Source organism: Bidens hawaiensis, unplaced genomic scaffold (genome assembly GCF_021521415.1).
Source record: "Bidens hawaiensis isolate Kalapana, Puna unplaced genomic scaffold, B.hawaiensis_p1.1 tig00024639_1, whole genome shotgun sequence".
NCBI classification, from domain to species: domain Eukaryota; kingdom Viridiplantae; phylum Streptophyta; class Magnoliopsida; order Asterales; family Asteraceae; genus Bidens; species Bidens hawaiensis.
In genome coordinates, this window is record NW_027493898.1 from 117581 (window position 1) to 134873 (window position 17293).

The 17293-nt window shown below is 35.7% G+C and overlaps 2 protein-coding genes and 1 pseudogene across 2 annotated transcripts; 2 read left to right on the forward strand and 1 right to left on the reverse strand.

Moving 5' to 3' along the window:
* Positions 1-8177: 8177 nt before the first annotated feature.
* LOC143569729 (cytochrome P450 89A2 pseudogene) lies at positions 8178-9779 on the forward strand (annotated as a pseudogene).
* Positions 9780-11825: 2046 nt separating this feature from the next.
* On the forward strand, positions 11826-14415 carry LOC143569730 (uncharacterized). The gene is made up of 4 exons (XM_077055570.1): positions 11826-12105; positions 13194-13298; positions 13374-13430; positions 14061-14415. Exons 1-4 carry the CDS (start codon positions 11872-11874, stop codon positions 14391-14393), a joined length of 729 nt encoding a protein of 242 aa, XP_076911685.1. The 5' UTR covers positions 11826-11871; the 3' UTR covers positions 14394-14415.
* A 647-nt stretch (positions 14416-15062) lies between these two features.
* Positions 15063-16619, reverse strand: LOC143569731 (NADH dehydrogenase [ubiquinone] 1 alpha subcomplex subunit 13-B-like). Its single transcript, XM_077055571.1, has 3 exons — positions 16417-16619; positions 15318-15389; positions 15063-15236 (listed from the first exon to the last, which is right to left on the reverse strand). Exons 1-3 carry the CDS (start codon positions 16617-16619, stop codon positions 15092-15094), a joined length of 420 nt encoding a protein of 139 aa, XP_076911686.1. The 3' UTR covers positions 15063-15091.
* Between the last annotated feature and the right edge of the window lie 674 nt (positions 16620-17293).

Here is a 17293-nt window from a genome sequence, read left to right on the forward strand (position 1 = left end):
AGTCTTTGTAAAACATGTGGATATAAGTTATAAATATTAACATTACAAAAGATGAGACAAAAGTCCCATTTTAAGTTTACTTGTTTATAAGTGTACAAAACCACCATTTAATTATATTTAAGTTTAACAAAAATTATCCGAGCCATCGGATTCTTGATCCCTTCGTCTTCACAAGCTCTATTCTTGATTACCTGCAAAATGTTATAAAATACGTCAGCAACGAATGCTGGTGAACACCCTGACGCAAAAATATTTTCTTTTACTTTATTACCCCTCGAGACTACATCTGCCTCGGACCATCGTGGCTTAGGAATAACAAAGTTAAAACAATATCATTATAAATTCGAGTCTCTACACTACGTCACCCCAGCAAAACACCGCAGCGTTTCGACGTACTTAGGTACCATAAATATACACATGGCCAGTCTTACTCGAACGTACTTAGGTTCGGCCCATCGTGGCTGGAGGTCATGACCAAGCATGGTGCGATTTTCCCACCGCATTTTACCACATATGTAAGGATCCAGACAAACGTATACTACAGCCTGAGAGCTAGGCTTATACTCTTATTTACAATGTTTTTAGAGATACTAAATCTCATGTAAAGTTTTACACATAACACGTTGAATTTGTTTGAAAACAAGTTTTGTAAAAGTTGGGGCGTATTAGTCGGATATAACCATTTATTAGTCGGATATAAAATCCGGCTTAAGACCTTTAGTCTTTATTTTACCTCGATGAACCATTATTCAATTCTTGTTTACTTGAAATCCTTTAGTTTAAAAGTAATATTTATAAACCTTTAGTTTATTATAAAAACCCTACGTTTCTTCTTCTTTAAAAAACGTATTCTTTTCTTTATTATTTAAGAATACTCATTATACTTAAATAATATTTATAACAAAGAATTTATATAACATATATATATACATTTCTTTTCTTTGTTATTTCTTTTATTCTCGAGGTATTGAATAAAACTTAGTGTATTAAGCCTTATATGATTTTATTATATTCATTTATCGTTACGTCTAACCTTATTGGCGTTTTGGAAACCTTAAGAACTCAAGCAGCAATCCGATGTCGTTTGAATACTTCATTTCGGCACGCACAACGAAACACTCTAATCTTCCTTCACGTCGACACGCTTTACGAGGTAACTTGTCGGGACGTCACTCCAAGAAAATCTTCTTGATTATAACTACGTCGGGTGGTGGCACGATTATCAGGGTATGGCACGGAAAAAGAGGAATCGAGCACGTTTATCGAGGTGGATCAAGGGCACGAACTTCGAGGTGTAGAGAGATGTTAGAGAGAGAGTAGTATGTGTTGTTTTGGTGTGAAAATGTGAAAGCCCGGACTTGCTATTTATAGACCTGATTTTGGGTCCCATCGTGGTACGCGATGGGTGCCTTGGCTAGCCCGTCGCGTAGCGTGACGTAGGCTTGATGAATCGCACACTAGACTTGCCATGTGGCGACACGTGGCAGGCGTTGTGCCGCGTGGCGACACGTGGCGGACGTGTTGACACATGGTGACACGTGGCGGCAGACGGTGCCTCCGTGTGCCACGTGCCACACGTGTCACAACGTGTCAGGCCACGTCATCGCGATACGCGATGACGTTAGGTTCAACAGCGATCGCGTATCGCTGTTGACTTCTTCCAGAAGCTTTGACCAGGCCCATCGCGATACGTGATGGGCTCGTCTTTTTTCCCGTCGCGTATCGCGATAGGACAAGAAATCAGAATTTTCATATTTAACCTTGGAGCTTGGAATTTGGCAGAATTGTTCCCTAGACTTTGAAAAATTGACATTTTTGGCTCAAAATTCCCGTGATGTTACAACTTGACTATTATAAATGATAGGAAAATGATTGTAATTACGGGTGTTGCAACTCAATTTTATACAAAATCATTGTAAGGAGTAAGATCATGAGTAAGGTGTTCGAAATACTAATATGTTTCTTTAAGTTGGTTTTTTATTATTATGATTTGTTTGTGTTCTATCTTCTATACATAAATCTCAAAATTGTTTGACATGTGGGAGGAATGATGGTTTAGTTTTCAGTGAGATACTTATTTGTTGTGAAAAAAATATTTGTAACGGTTTTTTACTCTAATTTACGTAATGAGTCATAACACTTTAAAAATGTCCACTTTTAGTGGGGAGGGGTGGTTCCAACTCCATCGCCCACCACACCCAATGGTATGGTGACACCTCTCTCTAACAAAATCCATCACTAGTGATGGAATTTAGTGGGGGTGGTGGTGTGGTGATGAGTTTTGATATACATACATACATACATACATATATATATAAAGGTTTTGTGTGTGTAATGGGTTTTGTATGGGGATTTGTGTGCGTGATGGTCATCATGTAAACCCTCTCATCACGCGTGATGGTGTGCTAGAACGCACCACCCCGAGTCCCCTTAGTATGACTTGAAACATTTCGGACACATTTAACTTGTATTCGACCATTTATGTTAATTGGTCAAATTTGCTACTTGTGTTCTATTATAGCTGGCAAAACGAACGGGTCGTGTCAGTCTGTGAAACACATAAGAACCATTTTGGCCGATACAAGTTAGGGTCAAAACTGGTTATTTTAAGGAAAATATTACTTTTGGTTCCGAAAATGTTTTCTTTACAATTTTTTTACATTTACACACAAATATATGACTTACTATAACTGTTTAGTTTCTTGTATGTTGTTAAGTTGAGTAAAATGTGTCAAGATCTTATAAAATTAAAATTTTAATAAGATGGCATGTTTGGGTCCTGTATGTAATATATAGCTTACGTTTATGTTTTCCGGGTGTGAATAAAAATAAATTAAAAGAGTATGTTCTATCTAGTTTCTAATATAGTTTCTTTCTACTTACTCGTTTTCAATGACATCATATTTCCGTGTTTTATTATGTTTCTCGCCTCGACCCGACCCGGAAATTTTGTAAACTGAAAAAACTAGGACCCATTGACAATATGGGTCCGCCACTGACTGTCGTAACGTTAGGATTTTACAAATGCACAAATTTCAATGGTCGGGTTTTGCTAATGCCTGGGTTTTACCGACAAATAAACATCGGTTTAAATATTTAAAAATTATTTTTCAGGTTTAGTTCTGGTACTGTAACGAATGTACACTGCTGCAATGTCATGGATACGTAAACAGGGGTAAAATTCTAGTTTAGGATAAATATATTATTAGTTACGATGTTTTTTTTCTAATAAACGTTATTGAAATTATGTTTATTATTATGAGAAAATTATAGGTAAATTAAATTTCCTTTATAATCTATACTATATATAATACACCAAATAAGGATAAATTAAGACACCATTTTTTAAGTAATTTACAACATTTAAAGCATGAAGTACATGTGTAATTAAGGGTAAACTTGTCTTTTAAACACAATTAACTCAACTTACAAGTTTGCCCCCTCATCTTTAACTATATTATATATTTAGTTTCAACTTTAAACCAACTTCTCACCCACGATTTTCAAACGACAATAAGTTTTTCATACGTTAATATTTTTGTAAAAATATTGCACCATAAAAACGAGTATTTTATTCTCTTTAATTTGTATATAATATTATTATAATTTTTTTAATTGAAAAAAAAAATAATATGTTACGTATGGGTGTTCAATGCCGGTTTTGATTGTTTTTAAACGAAAACTAAACCATTAAAAATTGAAACCAAACTGTTATTAACGGTCTGGTTCTGGTTTAGTTTAAGAGTTTAAGCTTTGATAATAAAATTTGCTTAAAATGATTATTAATATAACTGTATCCATCAATTCCAACTAAGTCAAAATATGATACTTGAAAGGATAAAGGTAGTAAAAAAACGACTGAAAGTAAACAACCTAACCGTGAAACCAAGCCGATGATCAGTTTAAACGGTTTCAAGGTTTTAAACCGAATCATGAACACTCATAATTGTTACGTGATTAATAGAGTTCGCGTTCAAAGGCCCGCTGCATCGCACGGACACCCGTCTAGTTATCCATATATAAATATGATATTTTTGTTGACATGACTAATACTAAACAATAGTTTGAAAATATTGATTTATGTTACATTGACCTTAACACCAATTTGTAGAGAAACTTATACAAATATGGGATTCCAGTCCGTGTGCCTAAGGTTGAATGAATAATTGAATACTGAGAATATATTTTTCTTATTATTTATAATAATAAACATGGATCTATACTCGGTTGCTGAAGGTCCCATGCTAGTTTTATTTTATTCAAACATCTAAAAACACGTCTCACTATCACATTAAAATTTACTTGCACATTAAGTTTTAAAAATTTAGTAATTTAAAATTAAAATATAGTTAGACAATCACAACAATATAATACAACTTTACACTTTATCTATTCATTCTTAACATATCACATGATATTTTATCGGTCTATACTTAAAAGGTTATCCTTGAAAGTAAAACCATATTACTTATACATTGTTGTCTTGTCAAGATCTTAAAGTCACGTTATTCGTAATATATGTGTTACTATTTTCAAACGATAATGACAATTGAGGCTCAGTGAACATGCATTTTCATAGTTAAAAATATTTAAAGTTAACGTCTACCGAGTGAAATAAAGATAATCGAACATATACGTTTTCGACTCTCACTTTCTTCCCTATAAATACCACACACCATTTCCCTGCTTTCAAAACACGCTCACTTTTACAATTACAAATCACAACCAGTGAAATCAATGGTGGAGGAATCAGCGAGCCTAAGGTAGCTCAGGACAGCCTTGCTCACTTCGCCATCGATGAGCACAACAAGAAGCAGGTATTATTTTGTTTGTAGGGTTTTGAATTTGGGGGAAAATTGAAATTAGGGTTTGGATTTGTAGAACTCGCTTTTGGAGTTTGGTAAGGTGATCAGCACCAAGGAGCAGGTGGTGGCTGGGACGGTGTACTATATTACGCTGGAGGCAAAGGATGGTGGTGAGAAGAAAACTTATGAAGCTAAGGTTTGGGTCAAGCCATGGTTGAACTTCAAGGAGTTGCAGGCTTTTGAACTTGTTAATGCTTAACTTTCCTATGGTAATTTCCTCTTTGATCTTTAACAAACTTATATGTGTATTTAACATACGATGTGTGATAACACTTAGGGTGTGCATCGGTCGGTTTTAGACCAAACCCATAACCATAACCAATATGTCGGTTAATAGATAATCATAACCATAACCGATCCGTTATGGCGGTTTCGGTTAATCGGTTTTGAAGGTTATAGCGAGTCGGTTATGGGTCGGTTAACCGTGACCAAACCAATGTATAATTGAGCCTAAAACTTTGGTACTAAAAAAATAAAAATGACATGACATAGTTCAACAAGTTATATAATTCTTAATATTAATAATATATTCAAACAAACAATTAATGGTTTAACTCTTTAGTAAAATTAAATCATATAGTATAAAAATGAGAGCGTTATTAGTTATTACCTTCTTTAATTTTCAACAAATTATCAACAGTGTGTCTAATCATACTCCATAAAGTTGAGAATCTTGTAAATGGGACGGTTCGGTTTTGGCGGGTTTGAAATTATCTTTAACCATAATCGACCTGTATTTTGCGGTTTTTAAAATTCATTAAAATGACCTGCTGGTTATGTCGGTTATCGGTTCGGTTATGTCGGTTATGGTTCGGTTAATGGTTATGGCGGTTAATTTGCACACCCCTAATAACACTTATGACGCTAAGGTTTGGTCTAATCGGTCGGGTTAATCGGTATTGCGGGTTTCAAGTACAAGTTTGAATGCTTACTTTACAATTTAACTTAACTCATTAGATGATCAGCACAAAACGTCAAATATAAAAACTCCTAATATGATCATTTGTTCAAAAGTTTATTTTTCGTCCCCTAAGACCAAATACTTTATTTTTAGGAGGATTGTGTTTGCTGTCCAAAGGGGTTACGACGCGGGGCTTTTTGTCTCAATACAAATTTTGTTCAAACTCATGCAGTAAAAACACATATATTAACTAAAATCTTTGAGCAACTTAATTTAGGAGGCCATGGTTTGATTATTGATGCATATCTTTATTGACCATTTGACCAGTTTGAATCCAGGTAAATAGGTAGTTGGCCCGTTCAATATAAAGCACAACTCATATCAACCCATCTAGCTAGATGTGTCGAGACACCTTTGGAAGTTTCATGCTGATTTGAGTTTGTTTTTTTACTTTTGTTTTTGAAATGCAGGTGAGAGTGCTAATAATGGGAGTAAATCTTGAATTTATGCATGTTTTTGTTCAAGTAATTGCTAAGTATTTGTATGAATATTGTGTAAGTTTGTGTTACATATCTAATATCTAATGTGTGCTTTTAAAGTTATATTAGTTGTATTATGTATATATTGTGAAATTTGCTTCTTTATTTTCCGTATGTTTTGCTGCTTTTACCTTTGTATAGCAGATAAACTATTGAGCTATTTTCATTAGAACATTTAACTCACAAACCCTCTAAGCATACTCATAATCAACTTCAATGTTTATGGGGGATTAGAATTATCAACAACTTGGTACCAACACATTTACAACACAACAACCTTTTGAGTGACTTTGCCAAAATTACCTTTCATGTCTTATAAGGGCGGTCGGGGTCATGGCCGGGTAGTCTGGGAAACCATCCCTTCTGACCAAGTAGTTTATCAGGTAGTTGGAGCCGAGTATATGTACTTGGGCTGAGTACATCTGTACATGGAGTATAGTTGGGGATGCTAGTGAGTGACTAGTTTGTTATTATCAGTTCCAAGTTCAATATGAGATTGTTGGTACAGTTATTAAGAAGTGATCATTAACAATCTATACTCTTGAAGGTTAAGTTTTTGATGATGGATTATTTGTACTATGGCGAAGCTAACTTATACAAACCGAAATCGAATAGACGACGTTCTTTTAAATTAAATATATTATTTTTTCGGCCGTTTACTAATCTATTTTCTGGGTTGTGTGTACCATGACAAACTAAATTGATACCGACTTAACCGAACCAACTAAGGTGGTGTCGCTTCGCCGTCGCTGCAACACACGGTTTTGTTAAGCAACGATTGTTACCAGTTTAATACACGTCGTTTGAAATATGTTTTATTTATGATACGCTATAAAAGATTCACTAGTATTTTGAAAGTTAAAAAAATTACTTTTAGGTTTATTTTTAGAGAAAATTCTCAAAATGTCTCCATTTTTAGAGATCAATTCTAAATATGTCCTACAAAAAATTTAAATTATATATTTGTCTCTTTACTAACATGTCTTCGTCTGTACATTAGGAGTTCGAGGCTACATATTTAACTCACTGTCACCCTGCCATTTTAGCTCAAAACTCGTCGTCTCATCGTCATGTTAGCTCAAAACTCGTTGTTTTCCGCAATGCTAGCTAAAAATAAATATTATACCTTATCTTTACTACAAGCATTGATCCTAAAATAATTTAAAAAATATGTAAATATCTTATTAGTTTTTAAAGTTTTGTATATTGGATTTTTGATAATAATACGATCAAGAAAACTCATGCATATCATCAAAATCGTTTTATGTGTACCTTGTTTAGATATAATTATTTAAATAATAAGATTTATTAAATTTAATTTTTAAGCTAACATGACGGGGAAGGTGACGAGTTTTAAGCTAACATGATAGGGAGACGACGGTTAAAAAACATATCGTCTCGAACTCCTAATGTAGATCGTAAAGACGATGACATGTATGTAAAGAGACAAATATATAATTTAAATTTTAAAATGATATTTGGAATGTATCTCTAAATAAAATATATTTTAGGAATTTTCCTATCCCTTAATTTTATTATCGTTCCGGGTAAGAGAGTGATCAATATAAAATAAATTTGGGTTGGTTAGCTATCATTAAAGAGGCAAAATTCTCCTTTCTTTTAGTTCACTTTGACCTTGTTCATGAGATATAGATAACCGAGCATCGTATCGTATCGTATCAACCACTCTAGCAATGGATCACGATCATCGTTTCTCTCTGCATCGCCACCATCATCAAGACCACACTCACAAACTCCCCCAGGTCCGTCCTTCCACCAACTCCCGCACCCATTCTCATTATCCTCAACTGACCCATCTTCACTCTCCCCTTCGGCTTCCGAACCACCATCTTCCACTCTCTCACCCACCAAATCCTCATCCAAAACGGCTCTGACCGCCCCAAATCACTCGCTATGATCAACATCTCCTCAGCTTCCGCAGGAATCTTGCCACCCAGATCATGCACCCCACACGTGTCGAATCCTACTCGCGGCTCGCAACTGGGTACTTCGAATGTTAATTGAACGCCTTCAAGACGGTCAACGGATGATGGAGTCAAAGTGGTTGACCATTTTCAGTATGCTATGTTTTGTTTGCTGGTGGTCATGTGCTTTGGAGACAAGGTTGACGAAACTAAAGTCAACGAGATTGCTAAAGTGCAACGGGATATGTTGATCAAAGTCGGGTCGGGTCGGGTCGGGTCGGTTTGCGCTTCTCACGGCTTTTCTGAGACTGGGGAAGGTGGTGTTAGGAATCGGTGGAAGGAGTTTGACAACTTGCGGAGTGATAGAGACCAAGTCTTGATTCCGCTTATCGAGTCTCGGATTGGGTCGGTGAGGACAGAGCGTGGATTAGGGAGTGAAGAGATCGTGGCGTATGTTGACACGTTGGTGAATCCACGGCTTCCGGAAGAAGGGGGTAATACTAATAATGGAAATGGCGGAAGGTTGACTCGTAGTGACATGGCGAGTATGTGTAGTGAGTTTCTTAATGCGGGTACGGATACCACCTCCACTGCGTTGCAGTGGATCATGGCTAATCTGGTGAAGCATCCTGATATTCAGAGCAAGCTTTATGATGAGATAGTTGCGGTGGTTGGACCACCGCCGTTGCCTCCACGAAAAGGGGTGGAGACGGAGGCAGTGCCGGTTATGAACGAAGAGGATATACAGAAAATGCCGTATCTGAAAGCGGTGGTTTTGGAGGGGTTGAGGAGACACCCGCCGGGGCATTTCGTGTTGCCCCATCGGGTCATGAAAGATGTAGAGGTGCAAGGGTACACGATCCCACAAGGTGCCATTATTAATTTCATGGTGGGCGAGATGGGTTTGGACCCTAAGGTTTGGGATGAGCCCATGGAGTTTAAACCAGAGCGGTTTTTGATGAACGATGGTTTGTTTGATCTTATGGGAAGTAAAGGGATAAAGATGATGCCTTTTGGAGTGGGAAGAAGGATTTTTCCTGGGTCGGATTTGGCTATGCTTCATTTGGAATATTTTGTTGCTAATTTGATTTGGTATTTTAATTGGACTGAGCCGGATGGTTATCATGTTGATCTTTCTGAGAAGGTTGAGTTCACTGTTGTCATGAAGAATCCTTTAAGAGCAAAAGTTTCTTCTCGGGCTGAAGGACAAAACCGCCTAAGTCGATATATACATACATGTACAATAATTATTATGATTATGTCAAGTGCCACTTTGAGTTCCCCCAAACACTTTAGTAGAAAATCGTAAACCAAACATCCTAGTCCCCCAATGAAGTGTTTGGAGGATCTCTGAGTGAGACTTTGACGTTTCCCTTTATTTGTATTCGTATATAGTCACTTGTTATGTTCTCATTTCATCATCTGTCTGTCATGCATGTTTAGGTTTAGGTTAAATTCAGGAGTAATGGTAACTGAAGTTGCCACTATCATGTTTGACTGAAAGATTATCACATGATTGTAAATGTACATGTACCTCACACAGAGAATCATATGTAGTCATTTGTTATATTCTCAATTCATCATCTGTCTGCTATACACAACTAGAATTTAGTTTTCCTATTCATACATATCTACATACCATTCCCAGTGTGCATTGAACACATAAGATACATGTTTTCTTGTTATAACTGTAATGTGTTGAAGATTCTACTTATTTAATCTTACTACGCCCCAATAGCAGTTTGATTATTTAAATGAGTTAACGAAAAATATAAAACCGGGGGGGGGGGGGGGGGGGGGGGGGGGGGGGGAGTGGAGTTAGCTTTATGTAAAGGCAAAGGCTTAATAATAATGTTGTTTTAAATGATGTGTTTGTTGTTCCGTGTCAAACATCCAAATAGACCAAATGTTTTTGGTAACTTAAAGTAAGAAGATTTAATAACAATAATGTTATTTTAAATTATGTGTTTGTTGTTTCTAGAATATTATATATATTAATCTCTTGTCAGTTTACAAGCTAGCTAACGATAATAAGTTGTCTTGTCACTTTTAATGAAGAAAATTTATTTTTAAGGACTTGAAAGAAGGAAAAGAACTAGGTGACTATGGTAAAGAAAGTGGGTTATGTCTATGTGGTGACAATTTTAATGGTGTGTTCGTTTTACAGAATTTGTAAGAATTCAAAGAAACTGGAATTAAAATTCAATGAGATGGCGTGTTCGTTTCGTTGGAATTGAAATCTTAATTCCATTTTCACATTTTGGTGTGTTTGTTATCAAAAAATTGAAATTGGAATTCAATTCCTTCCAAATTGTAGAGGAATTCGAGTAAACTCATTGGAATCTTTTCTCGAGTTTTTTTTTAAAACGAGGACAACGATTAAAACATTTTAGTTTTTTAGTTTTTTTTTTGTTTCTTATTTATATTTTGAGTTATGAATTTTTTATTATTATTTTTGAATATATTTTGAGGGGTTTTTTATCCTATAGAAAACCCATAATAAAAAATCATAAAAGATATAAAAAAACCATGACACAAAAATAAAAGTAAGAAACAAAAAATCTAAAATAACTTATTCCAAATCATCTGTCAAATGAATACATCAAGAATGAAATTAGATTTCAATTCATTTCAATTCTAATTCCTATTGGAATGCTTAGATTTCAAATCAAATTCCTTCCAATTCCAAATCATATTCAAATTCTCATTCCAATTCCAATTTCATTCAATTTTGTGAACAAACGCGTCCTAAGTCTTTGAAGGCGTGCTTTAATTTTAATTTTTTTTTTATCAAATTAAGTTTTGTCATACTAGAGTAGGACATCCGGTTCTCAAGTGTTAAGTGTATTAAAGCATAATTTAAATTTCAATGTCATAAATGAGTTCATCTTGTTGTGTGTCACAAACCATGAACCATTTTCATTGAGTAATCAGTAGACCACTTAAGGATGAGGAATTAGTTCATCTTAATGTTTGGGGGACCTTATAGAGTTAAACCAAGTGTCATCAGCAACTAACAACCCCTTTAATTGTCATCCTTATTCATTTAAGCTTCAAATTCACCCATATACTTTAAATTTATACAATTTTAACCTATTTAATTTTCTTTCAATATAATGCTCTTATAAGCTACGTTTGTTAACTTAAGAAAAATTGAATACGGAGTTGTCTATTTTTTTTTGTTTTCTTTTTGGGTATATCACGAGTTCCAGTATCATAACGAACCTATACCAACTAGCTTCCGTTGCATCAACAACGAACAAAACACGTTTATGTACCCTTTGACCATATTTCAACTATGTTTTTGGTTTTCCAGTTTCGTTTGCGATAACGATTACACCGAAACCGAAAAATATTCCTTGCGCAGTTCGGCAGCAACACCAAGCACGCCGCAAAAATCCTAGTATAATATTTAAATACATGAATAGATATATTTAAAATAGTTCAAAAAAATCATATTGTTAATACATAATAAATGAATTAAAAAACATAAAAGTTTGAGTAAGATATATTTATTTATTTATAGTAGAAGAATATCCAAGTTAATTCTTCACAGCTCCTCCTTCGTCAGGCTACTTCCCAATTGAAACACGTACATACAGTACAGACAAGACATGTCGGTCGTTTGAAGATAGACTCGCATGGTGAACATCGTAGAGGAAGATTACCATGGGGAATTAGGGTGGGTGTTGAAGGAGACTAATAATAATAATAATCAGAAGAAGATATTATCATGTGATCCGTTAGTAGTATTTGGTTGGGATGTGATGTTATTAATACTGGACCACCTTGACGCACGCAGCTTGGCACCATCGCTCATCGTCTCTCGCACCTGGCATGCTCTCGCTTCTGCTGACAAACTCTGGTCTAAAAAGGTACTCACTGCTTTTTTATGCCAATTTCCTCATATTGTATCTTCAATTCTTGCAGTTAATTGATTTGGGGTAGGTTGGGTTTTGACCAATTTTGACCCCCTTACTAGAGTACTAATTTGTTACACTATAGTTTTGAATTAGAGTAACAATAATTACTTGGTTTATTTTGTTACAAAGTAATTATTATTCTGGTATTGAATCACCTCTCTTGAAGCGATAAGAGGTCACACCTTCCCTGATATGTCGGGCAAAAGAAATAGGTGTCCGGGATATCACACTTGCTTCACTCCTGCTAACAGTTGGCGTGCGAGCCAAGGGTGAGGCTTGCTGGGGACACCCAAGGAATTGCGTATGTGAACACGAGTCTTGATTCAGCCTTATATGGAAAGAGGGTTATAGCTTCCACATTTGAAAGGAAAGCCCATTGGTAGCCCGTGGGTAGGAAACCTGACCCATTAACTAAAGAGAGCGATGTTAAACTTTGAGCAAGTGAATCAAGAACGCAGAGTTTTATTAAGAAAACGACTAACGATAAAAACTTACTAATAACTAATACATTGAACCTAGGAATGTATATACCCACGATTCCTAATCCTAACCTATTCAAAGATATAATTTGAAACCAAATACAGTTAGGATTAAAGATAAGACTAACTTATCAATAATAATAAATTAATTATTATTATTATATTAAATATTCTCCAAGATTCTAGGAGTCTTCAATATAATTTGGTGTTGGACACGTTTAACAAGAGATTTGTTGAATTATAGCGTAATAATAATTACTCTAGTGTTAACGTAACTACTCTAATGCTTTTTACACTTTTGATTTAGATTACTATAGTGTGTTACTGATTCAGATTTTAAGTGTTGAACTCTTGAAGTTGAAATCTTTTTAAAACTTTACTCTTACGTGCCACTAAGTGATAAAATTATATGACCTTTAAGATCAAGATCTTAACAACAATGTTTCTTATTCACACTCCTTAATACGAAACAAGCATCTCAATACTCTGTTTAGTATTATTATTTTAATCATCAGTTACGAACAATGTTCTATGGCCTATGAAATGATTTATTGTTGGCAGTGCGAAGAGTTATGGGCTGGAAAAGCACATATACCCCGTTTGTCCCAAATCAAGGGCTTGTCAAAGTTGGCTGCTTACTCCTTATCTGTTATGGATGGCAAACGTGTAAATTTCTCCCTCCGTTCTTACTTTTCAGTCATGTGAGTTTGTCTTCTCTTCATTTCAAAGTTTTTGTTTCAGAGCCGAATCTTGAAGGAAGACCTATGGGATCATTGTTGGGAGTTCCACTTCAAAAAGGCAAGTCCTTTATTGTATTTCTATGATCTTCTTATACATAGGCTCCTTCATCTTAACGAGCCGAGCTGCGTCAGGTAGGGCCAAAGCTCGGCTAGGCTCGTTCATCTTAACGAGTTGAAATGTTGAGCTTGAGCTCGGCTTGTTTAAGACTCTAGCCAGCTCCTTTATTATCTTAAAAAGATTTGAGTTTATGCTTTTTATAAAAAGAAAAAAATTAATATTTGTAACATACATGTAATGCATAATTAATAAAGTACAAAAAAATATGTGATTTATATATGTCGAAATTTGGGTTTATGGTTTATAAATAATAATATTGGGCTTTAATTTAACGAACCAACGAGCCTAACAGGCGAAAAGGGCCCATCTGCTGTTGCCCACAAACACTTTTGACCTTAAATAAAAAATTACATATAACTAATATGTTAATTATGGTAAACTAAAACAGCGTGCATAGTAATAATATGTATCTTTACTAACACATAAGGAGGCTGTAGGCCTTAAATAGACTATGTATCTTTTAACTTGTCTGACACGTAATCTTTATCATCTGGCACGTTTAAGATAAAACCTACCCCAAATCCTATTATTCAAATCAAAAGATGAAAATTGTGACTATATTACCTTCAGTCGGCCCCAGGATACTGGCTAAACTTGGATCCGTATTGGAACGGGACAGGCCCGCTAATGAGACGCTATTTTCACCCAGACGGGAGTCAATCTGCTGACCCTGATGACAAGGTGTGGGGGGGCCACGAATGCTGTTACACTGTAGTCACAAGTTTGTTGGGAGACGGGAAGATTCGGGAGCACTATGTGAGGATTAGCCGATGGCCCCAGATGTCAATCGTGAGGAAGCGTGACTGGGGGTGGAAAATGTCAAACCATCTTTACAGTTATTCAAGTGTTCCAGATGCTGATGATAAGAAAGGTGGCACCGGTCCTTGTTTTTTGGTATGCTGAGAAGGTCATGGGTCATGCGGGTTGTTTGAAACTAGTTTGGTATATTGGTGATTTCAGCAGTAGTGGGATTTTAATGAAGTATGGTGTGTTATCAGATCTATATTATGTTTTGTTGCAAATAAAGTTTTTTGTGTTCATATTTACATGTTTGTTTCTCCAAACCAGTAGGGTAGGTCAGTATTTATATTTTAGTTTGTATCCAAATAATGTAGTGAATCTATTTATTAACGGTTAGGGGTGTAAACTTGCAAGTATTCCATGAGCGATGTGACATCGCCCACCAAAAGCTTAAGTTGCGTCGTGTTGAGCTCAAGCCGTGTTTATGCTTAAAGTATAAAATTTACACTTTTATTGAGCAATCATAAGTCGAAGCTTCAAACAACAATATTGACCGGACTCATGAGCCTAAACTAGGTTGAGTGTATTATATTATTTCGTGAAGAACAAACTGATCATCCACAAAAAGTAGTAACGAAAAATGAAATTGGACCATATCAGCCGCCATGACGGACTGTTGCAATGTTTCAACAAATTGGATGTAAATGAATAGAGAAAAACCCCCATCTGGTGCCACAACACAAAAGGGCAACCAAGTGTTTATCAAACATCTGAAAGTACCACAAACTGATTGGGTTTTATTTCATAAGTACACCATCCCTTGTGATACAAGACACAAACTTAACTAGCGGGTCATAGCTTTACCAGACCTCAGGTCGCAACTCACCTGTTGCAGGAGGCATCCATCTTCCAGAGTGATACACGCTCTCCCCAACTTTCCACCCGGGCACATCTTTCATTATCCGGGCCTCTTCATCCAAATACTTCCTCCATTCTTTCACAAATCTAAAACACAGATTCAACCAAATTATTTTCCAAATATGAAAAGGAAAACAGAAAGACCAAGGCATTTGTGCTTTTTATTACCTTTCATCCTCTTCTGCTTGAAGCATGGGCAAGATAGCCCTCCGGGCAGCATACTTTTCCTCCTTTATTGCCCTATAAACCATACAGATGCATGGTAAACAGTTATTATAGTTACTATAAAATTTCAGTTAAAATTAAACATAGTTATTTAATTTTTACATCTTTTTATAATTTGTATTCAGACTCAAACAGACCAAATTCTAAATCCTAGGGCCAGATCATTTTGAGAACTGTTGCAGCAGTTCAAAGTTATTGACCTTCTTAGCAAACAAAGTCAAACTTAACACCATTCACTGCTTGTGAGCTAAGAAAGAAATTAATATTATAGCAAGTGGGAAACAAACGGTTAAAAGCTTGTTGGGAGTGAAAGGAGTTTTAGTTCAACTAAACACTTGATGGTGTTCTTGCTTGAAACCAGACAACCAGTTTAGGTTTGCTAGTAGTGGACTAGTGAGTAGCAACCATGTATTGTCAATGTCAAAAGCATGAAACAATCAGATGATTTCGAGAAGAACCAAGTTATGCAATTGTGATACTTTTACATATCAATGTCAACTGGATGTGTGAGTCTTTAAAATCTAATACTCCTATCAAAATCCCATTGCTGGCTTGTTGATAAGTTTAATGTTTACCTACATCCCCAAACATAAAAACAACAAAATCGTAAGTCCTAACTCCTAATATCATTCTACTCGCTCGTTTTTTGCAACTGCTACTTGCCAACATGTCTCAACTACAGGTGAATTGGATGGTTTAGTATTTCAGGTTCCCGAAAAAGATGTCAAATGATAACAATAGGCTCGCACACATCACCCGAAATTGGTGCATCAACGTGTAAGTGAAAACAAACAACAAATGTGTATGCAGGAATAAGTATTACCTAAATACCTAGTCAACCCGAGGCCGATTGTAAGCCACGAAATTGAGCACAATTCAAATACAGTTCATGTTTCAATTCCTCGATAATGCTAGCTTAACCGAAACGTGCATTTCAGGCTGATTAGTCGGAAATTGAAATAAACAAAAAAAATGTTTTATAAAAAGTTAAGCTAGGGTTAGTGAAATGTGAGAAGAATAGAATAATAATAATAATAATAACCTCCGGATCTTATTGCCCTTGCCGACCAGGTACATGCCCCAAGAGAAAGTGCCAAAAGCGGCGACGAATATGGCGACGGCGCCAGGGCCTTTGGAGGGGATCCGGCGTGCGGATCGGACGGGAGCAAAGCCGCCGGGAGGAGGTCCGTCTTGGAGGAGAGGCATCGCCATCCCTGGCTTCTTCCAGATCGCTGCCTCCGTCATCGTTGTTATTTCGATTCTCTGAAATTCTTTCTTTCGAAAACTGGACTGGATATTTGGAAGAAGCCAACCAATGCGGAGCTCAGGTGCTAACTTGCGCATACACTTCTTTTCCAAAGTCCATACTCAAATTAAGGAGAGTGTTTGGGATTCCTTATTTTTATCAACTTCTAGATTATAAATTTTTTAAAAAGTTAATAAGGTGTTTTGCCGGCAAACCATAAGGACTTATGGGTTTTAACTTATGGGCAAGATAAAATAAAGGGGTTTTGAAAAGTTAGGAATCTCTAACTTATTAACTTAATGAGTTTGATTTTCCTATTACACCCTTCTAACCCTCAAAACTAATTACCCTCCTTTTAAAAGAGAATGTCCTTTAGTCTTTTTGTTTTTTTTAAACACATAAGCTAATCCAAACATTTTTTTTAAAACTTCTTTTATAAAATCCATAAGTTAATAAGGACTTTTAGCAAGAAGTCCTTTTTCAATTAAATAAGAAATCCCAAACACACCCTAAGGCTACGTGTAGTGGAGGGGCTACAAAATGTGGCGTTTTGCATCATGTGACGTCCAGTTAGTAAAGAGTGGGTTTTTGTTTTTGGGATGTAATGGTGTTATAGCCCATATATATATATATATATATATATATATATATATATATATATATATATCTAACA